The following is an 8,291-nucleotide window of genomic DNA, read 5'->3' on the forward strand; positions in this document are numbered from 1 at the left end:
TTTTTTTCCCTTTTTTTTTTTTTTTTTTTTGTTCTTCTTCCGCTTAAACTTTGTGATTTTATCATTAAACGTCTGTTGAATCAGAATTCGCGCAATTGAAAGTTAGAAAGTTACACAGGAATACTTGAGACCTTTATTTTTCCACGAATGAATCGCGAATAGCGACGAAACGTAAATACTTCATTGGAATGAAATTTTGGATAAGGAAAATAGTGTTCTATGACGGAGGAAAAAATTATTCGATTAATATTATGTTGTTAATATGTTGGCTTACGAACGACAGATGAAATGTTGTGTTCCAGCACGAACGGCGTGCCATATTTCTCGGCGGTGTATAAACAATTGGACAAGCTGGTAAGCAATTGGCGCGTGAAAAAGAAATGATCATTTTCAACAATCTGAAAGACGAACGAGAAATATATATATACATATATATGAAATATTCTCACTTGATAGACCGTGACGATGCAGAATCAAAGCACACAATCATTATAACACACGACTATATTTTATTTCACTGTTTCGTGAAGCTGGATGTGCTATGTTTGGCTTTATGCTTTACTCAAGACGTCGATCGCGTTTTTCCGAAACTTTCGATCGATACCAAAAGAATATAAAAATCTACCGATGCACTTGAAAGTAAATTAAATTCTTCCTTAAATTCCTCGTGAAAATTGAACGGACAAATACCATTATCGAAACATTAACAAAATGGGAAGAAAATTTTCGTCGCGTCTGAAAATAAAATTTAAAAAAAGTGTAAAAAATTATGAATCATTTCGCAGCGCGTTTTACAATTAGTTCATCTCGATCTCTGCGAATTCGGTCGACGTCCTTGCATCGAAATAACTACAGAACATATTACTCTTTATATATAGGGTGTTCCAGAAATGAGTCACAGACGGCTTGGCAAAAGAATAAATTTGATTAAAAGAATTTGAGAATTGCAGCAAGCGAAGCGAATGCATTTGAACGTTCGCACATCGCGGATAAATGTACAGATAAGCAAAGGACTGTCAAAGGGACACCCTATAGATAAGCGAATCGCAGTGACCTGAAGGCCAGGTTGAACGAAGATCGGACGATGTTGAGGATGAGTTTGAATTGTCCGTCAGGTCATCGCGATCTTACTGTACACGAGATGTTTGTCCATAGCTGGCGGAACACGTGGCGAAACACATGGAGAACACATCCGAGGTACTTTTTCATCGCCACCACGAACTGTTAAAACCCTATTCTTTTTCTATTCTATCTTTCTTCTTCGATCTCCTTGTATATGTGACATTGAATTGTCGTATCGAGGCCGCTTGCTTTCATTTGCTTACGTTTCCCGACTAAAAACTAAATAAATAAATAAATAAATTAACGTGCGAATAAAGATTTACAATTTTCTGAAATTAAAAAAAAAAAAAGAGAAAATCCACTCGTGAACGAATTAATTTTCTAATTAACGCACGCAAATGAAACGATGGGCGGTTGATTAGCTGGTAGTTTCTTGAATATCGTTCTACATCAATGATTACTTGTAAATACTGACTCCTCGCGAGTTCTGAATCATTAGCAAAGTTTTAGTATTTCTCGGGTTTACCCGAGATTCATTAAGATCACCTGACAGAGTAGTTGAGTAGTCGAATATCTATGATAACGTAATTTTGACTGAAAAGCTTGACTGCGAGAGAAAATCGTAAAAGTAGTTGAAAAGTGTTGACGTGCTCCGTTATAAAAGTACTTCTGGTTTTATTTGCGCACATGAGAAACGTTTCACAAGATCAAAGGAAAAGTTACTTCTCTATGAATGAAAATGTTCTTCCGGCTCAAAGACAGCTGAAGAAAATAACTATCTACCGATGTTCTTTAGTTAATACAGTCGACAACCTACTGTTTACACTGTATGTAGTCCTCAATGAAGTTTTCTGTGTCCATAAGTGTACTTTGCTAGTTTAGAGAAAGAAGCTGCGATGGAAACGGGATCGAATCGACGATATGGTTATCCAGATTCAAAGAAATTTTCCACCAGGCAGATGCAATAATTTCATCGATTTATCTGTCATAGAATACAGAAAAATTCGGTCATCGATATAATTTGTTTATTCGTTTATAATTCCAATTTATCTTGTCTGTCAGTAATACCATTATTACCAGTCTGATATTTAATTTTGCTTTGCATACGATATTAAAACAAATTGAGGTATTGAACGTAATATTCGCAACGCGAAAATTAATCTTAATAATAATCGTTTTGTCGGCACACGGGGCCCAATATTATTTCACCTCTGTAAACAAATTATTGCATAATCCATATAAGCCGTATTCGAATAAGTGAAACAAGTACATAAATTATACTTCCAAACGTTCCAAAACGAACGCAAGACTAATTAAATCGATATAATAAAAATATCCTAATCGTAAAAATAGAGAAGAAAAAAACGGAGAAGGAAATGAAAGATGGAAAATTTGGGGAATAAATTTCAGGGACGTAAAGGAATTCGGAATGCCACGTCACGGATATCGCAACATAAATCACCAAAGCCACCTTTGGAAATTTCTAAAAAAAAAAATGGCGGAAAAGGCACGAAGCATTTATCAAAAATTACGATACTTTAATTTCCCGGCGTTCGAGGGATGAAAGAAGGCGATCCACGATGGCTGAAAGGAAGCTGTCCTGACGACTCGGTCCCGGTTCCATCGGCGCACGAACGTGCTGATGCAAAGCGCGTAATTTTTCACCGTATCTTTCACGGGACACCGGAGACGCGAAGGGTCACACCGTGAAGCATGACGTTGCTTTCCATTCGCAGCTCTTTTATTTCCAGCCGGGGTTGCACGATACTCCTTTTGTCGAGGAACTACTTGCCAGCTACTACTCGCCTGCTTACACGTTACACGCTCCGCATGCATCTCCCGCGTAAATTTCCGGACACCGGACACGCAGTTTGCACAGCGAACACACCGAAACCGATGCATGTACTCGTCGAACATTGTCGTTGTCACGTTTATTAGAATTGCTAGAATTTGACGGACAAGTCGAGTAGCTTTGGGTAGCTGGAGAACCTTGGATGGTGAATTTTCCGGTTCAGCTTGGTCTCCTGTGCTACGAAGGATTTCTTTGTTATTTTATTCTTCGTCTTTTAATCGTCGCGATTGGTGCGAGTCGAGGTAGCAGCGGTGTCAAGCAGGAACGTTTATCGATGAAAAGGTCTTAGCAAACCAGGAAATAGTTATTTATATGTATGCTATGGACTAATAGGTCATTATACATAATAACCGGTACTTATGAATAATGATAATGTGATAAATCAGGGTAAACTGTGTCAAATTTATTACATTGCCCGATTTTGCCCTAGTATTATGAATAATGCCTGTATTAATCACCTGGTTTGTAACATATACATTGTGCATTATACAGTGCTTCTGGATTTATTTCTTCTTTAGTGAATTTACAAAAATTAAGAAATAGATTGATTCTTGATATGACTTTGATGAAATTGCCTGTTTGATACCAGTTTTCTTTGAATTTCGTGGAAAATGAATTTTCAAATCTGGAGTTGGATTCGGTTCGAATCTAAAATTTCGATCTTTCTTAAGAAACGTGGATTAGTGTCAAAATTAATATTATTTCGTCCGCATCACTCTCGTACGTTTTCCAACTTCCGGAAGAAAGCAGAACGATATAGGATGAATAATAATTTCCCCGTAGCCACAGGATATCAAGTATCCGGATCGATCTTTTGTTTTCTTGCACCTCCAGCGATGTGCTTCCCGCGCACAGCCACTTAAACGTTCCTCTCGAGCCCCCGACTAACCTTTCTCTCTGTAGGGTGTCCATCACTTTTACGCAAGTTTCCCAAACGTATTAGTCGCTGGGATACAATTTCGCCAATTTCGTCAACCCAAGGGAAACCCTGCAATGCTGCTTCCTGCGCTCAAACCATTGTCTTGCGGATCTTCCGCGTGTCAGACGAACGTTTCACGAGTCACCAGGTGTGCTAAAGATCGTATCAGGGACCAACCCTCTCTCGTGTATGGAAAATCGTATGGAAGATAAAGGGTTGATGATGGAAGAATTTGGGAAGGGATGAGGGAGTAATTACCCTCTATTGTTTGGCGAAAATTAATCTTTCACGATGGAAATTGAGCTTATTTCGCGCATAGGAAATTGTATTTTCGTTAATGGGTTGGTAATGATGATGATGATGAAATTTGACAGCGATCATGGGAGTTTCGTAATTTTTATTATATTTTTCATTTTTCCTTGGATAATCGCGAGGAAATTCGTACGAAAGAGTTGAGGAAAATATTCGAATAGAAGTGGCGAGTAGTACATTTCGGAAAAAAATTGGAGATCGTGCTTATCCTAAACGAGTAGTATACCGGCTAAGCTTCCGTGCTTAGGTAGCCATTCTCGCTTTGTCTTCGTTATCGTAATACGGGACGTTTACTAACGTCAGCTCCTAAGTGAGAAATATGTACCATACTTTCTCATCCGATTTTATTCTTTGCGAATATCGCGCTGCGATAATGAAAGTTGCTCGGGATCTTCGGGTTCCTTAAACAGAGGGTCGTTAGGTGGTGCGTTAATTGAATATCCGCACTGTACTTAATTTCCATGTAGAATATACCAGTATCGTAGTATTTTTTAAAAATTTCGCTATTTCTCAGTCACCTTATTCTAACAGTATTAGAATAATAATTTTTCCACTTTATATCGAATTTCTTTCATCTTTCTGTCAGCAAGTTAATCTAAAAACGCAACTAATCGAGAAGTTTCTTCATCGAGAACGAACGAGAAACGCTCGAAAATCGTTAGAAATGCAATAGAACACGAAGATAAATACGTAACATAAACTTTACTCCATTCGAATCGTCTTTGATACCACGCGTTATTCCTATCCCAGCTATAACTTTGTATTTCAAAGTGACGGATTAATTATCCGATATTTCCGATGAAAGACGTTCGTTTCCTTTGAAAACGCGTTTCATCGATGGAGAAACGACTGAAAGCTCGTCTGGGGAACGAGTTACCGTGGGATCGAAGTAATTTCGAAAGTTGCCAGGTGTTCGTACTCTCGTACCTTTTACCTTCTCCCGATAATTTGTCCGGTCGAACCTCCAGTTCTCTCAGCCCTCGTTTCGAGACAACTTGCATTTGTCTTGCACGCGGCTAATGCTCGTTTCCTGGAAACACGCGATATCGTTTGGAAGCGTGATCCGCGTGTTCAATACGCGTTTGAAATTCGACGAAGAGACGAAACGGGAGATAGACTGCTGAAACTTGCCGTTCACGGGGTTGCCGAAACGACCCGCAGTTGTCGAGGGTGGTTTCATTTTGATTCATCGTGGTTAGGTCGTTAGGGGGTTTCCCTTGGTGTGATTTGTTACGAGGGCAATGCAGCTGATTGTTTTTCAGATATCTTTGGGAATTTTTATAGGGATTTTGTTCGATATAATTAATTATCAAAACAGTTTTTAAGAAAAGTTCCTTTTCCCAAAAGATATTCGTTGTTCAGAGATCTCAGCGACCAAACTTCACATATGTATATAACGAAACTTGCGTAAACGGTGAGAAAACTGGTGGAATTGCGAAAAGACTTTCGAAGCACTAGTAGAATCAGTCGGTCATCCCCCGTCCTTCGGTTTCATCGGAAGAAATGTATTCGATAGATGCAAAACGAGCTCGGAGCAAGGGTCACCACAGCTTGTCTTCAGCTTCACGGTCAGGACCCGGACGAAGAATATGTGCTACCACCTGGAGCGGAAATCGGGACCCCGATGTTCGAGTTGTACTTGGCTCTGCAGGATTTTGTCACGTAACTATATAGACAGAATTACCCGACTCGAATGCTCGAAGAGAAATAATATTTCGCGATTTCGAGGATCAGATACGAACCTCGAAGAGCGGAATAGGAAATAAATCTGTAATGAAATAAACTGTCTAATCGAGCAATTTCGAAGTTAGGATATATTAGCGACATTTCTTGTTCGAGTAACCGGAGAGTAATATTTTTAGCATGAAGGAGACCCTGCCGCAGTCCGACCATAAAACTTTGGCGATTTGCAAGTATTACGAATGGTTCAGACCAGCTGTCGACAAATGGTTGGATCTGGCTAAATTGAAGGCGATCCAGCGCGTGAGAAAATCGGCTGAACTCGATCGGATTTGTGTTGGAGAATACATTGTGAAGCATGGTACCTCCGCCATTGACGTCACAGCTTGCTTCTATCAGGTATGAGCCAAAAAAAGAAATACAATTTTAGTAATGTAATAATACAAGCAACAGATCATCTTTTCAGAGAGAAATATTAGCAGGAATAAATTTATGACTCGAAATATTTTTAGATCAAAGAGTTTTGGAAAAAGTTAGCCTGGCCGGATCTTCCTGGGTCGTACAACTTGGTCTTGAAAGTCGTGGATGTGAGTAATTAGTATAATTTATTTCTGTGGTACTATTACAAATCTGCTTCAAAACTATAGCGTCCTGATCTAACTAAATAAACAGTAAATTAAGTGATTAATAATATATTTATGTGGAGTTGTACGAACTTTTATCCAAAGTTTTTTAATATTTGCATAATTTGTCTAACTTTCACGTTTTTATTACAGGCAATTTGCAGTCCAGCTGCTCACTACGCCGAAATCATCCACCAGAAACTAGCAGATAGCGGCTATTATGAGGAACAAACTCCGTATAAGACAACAGACGAGGTAATCGTTGAGGTAGAGACCGCTTCGCATTAGTAAAACACGACACTGCTTTGCAAAGATAGCTGAGCGATATTGAGAACACTTTACCATGAGAATGAACGAGGTGACCGTCTTAAACACGCTTGTATGTCGCACTCTGCTTGGCAAACGTACAATGCAGACGTATATGCAAATGATCAATGATACAGAATAGCATGGACAGCAATGTCAAAGCAACTTTACTGCTGCACATATAGAAATTAGTACTAAGCGTCTCTTTCTAGCTTATGTATATTTTTTATACATCTTTACCGAATTCTTACTTCGAAAATGTGTAACAGGATTTTTAGAAAATCCTAAAGAAAATGTATTTCGAATCATCTTCAGTAACAAGAACCTTGTTGATCTCAAACTTAATAAGAGTGTAAAGTAAATTAGAGTAAAATGATCTCTCACACATGAAGTCGGCGCTCATAGATGGACCTGTAACATTAACTGATTTGAAATGATTTCGTAGATGTGCGTGGCTATCAACGGCCTCGAGTACGTTCGAAGATGGCTTCTGCAGTTAGGCGAGGAGCTGCTGATCGAGAAGCTTCTGACAGCCTTGGAGTGCCAAGCCGGCGATTCCGCGCGAATGCAGTCCGCTTTGACGTCACCGTTGGAGCAGACACCAGGACAAATGTTACTGTTCATAAATCAGATCGTCTCAAGGATCGGCACGAAGGTCGGCATTTTTAGCAAAAATACGAAACCATCGAATAAAAATTATTTTCTCCTGTTAAAGAAAATTCGATCCTTTTCTTATTTATTGGAGAAGGGGTGGTTTCTATTTTTAGCACGAAAAAATATGGAATTCTAGACATCCTTGATGTGTTATGAATTCGAAATTAGACAAAAGATTGTGAATGATCGGTATTGTCTCATGTCGGTATATTTTAAAGTGTAAAATGATCAAGATTGATTTTATGCTATTGATCTAACGTTGAGTCTGTATTCGATTTATAGATGAGACCACCGTTGAAGAAAGCCATGTTCCATCTGGCCTGGTCACCGGATAGTTTGCCCACTTCTGAAGCTATCGCGCCATTGCTCGAGTATTTAGACATGCACCTGGTGGTACTGAATTCGGCTCTGCTTACTGTCAATTTTAATAGAGTCCTCCAGGACATCTGGGAGGTGGTACTGGCTGTGCTCAGCAATCAGATGGATGGAAATGCGGGTGTAAGTAATTTTGATAGAGTATTTTTATCAATTTATGGGATACGATTGTTGGAAACAATTATTGATATTCTAATTGTTATAAGAAGCTGACTTAATTCTTTTGGCTTTTAAATAATTGTAATTTCAAGTATTTTAATTCCAAAATTAAGTATTCATTAATATTAGTGTCCAAAATATTTGTTTCATAATTGAAAATGATAGAAATAGTATCGGTATTGATATGGGTCGAATTTATTGGAAAATCTGTTCCTTTGCAGGACAAGCCAGCGATGTTCTACGAGAGACTTCACGAAGCTTTAGACTTATTGGTGAAATTTTTCCACGAAGACGAGAAAGGTTTATCGTACGATGCACTTCACTGTCAAAGCTTCTTAAACGTAGAAGA

General features: G+C 38.7%; 1 protein-coding gene across 1 annotated transcript in view; it reads left to right on the top strand.

Annotated features, from left to right (window-relative positions):
- The window catches only part of unc-13-4A (BAI1 associated protein 3), a 108,883-nt gene that overhangs the window by 98,859 nt on the left and 1,733 nt on the right, over window positions 1-8,291 (top strand). Inside the window, exons 16-24 of the mRNA XM_017902721.1 lie at window positions 303-354; window positions 1,156-1,197; window positions 5,662-5,807; window positions 6,008-6,224; window positions 6,338-6,412; window positions 6,602-6,715; window positions 7,200-7,409; window positions 7,691-7,906; window positions 8,164-8,291. Coding sequence (XP_017758210.1) covers window positions 303-354; window positions 1,156-1,197; window positions 5,662-5,807; window positions 6,008-6,224; window positions 6,338-6,412; window positions 6,602-6,715; window positions 7,200-7,409; window positions 7,691-7,906; window positions 8,164-8,291 — 1,200 coding nt within the window. The remainder of the gene's footprint in view (window positions 1-302; window positions 355-1,155; window positions 1,198-5,661; window positions 5,808-6,007; window positions 6,225-6,337; window positions 6,413-6,601; window positions 6,716-7,199; window positions 7,410-7,690; window positions 7,907-8,163) is intronic.

This window comes from Eufriesea mexicana, unplaced genomic scaffold (genome assembly GCF_001483705.2).
Source record: "Eufriesea mexicana isolate 0111107269 unplaced genomic scaffold, ASM148370v2 scaffold1902, whole genome shotgun sequence".
Lineage (NCBI taxonomy): Eukaryota > Metazoa > Arthropoda > Insecta > Hymenoptera > Apidae > Eufriesea > Eufriesea mexicana.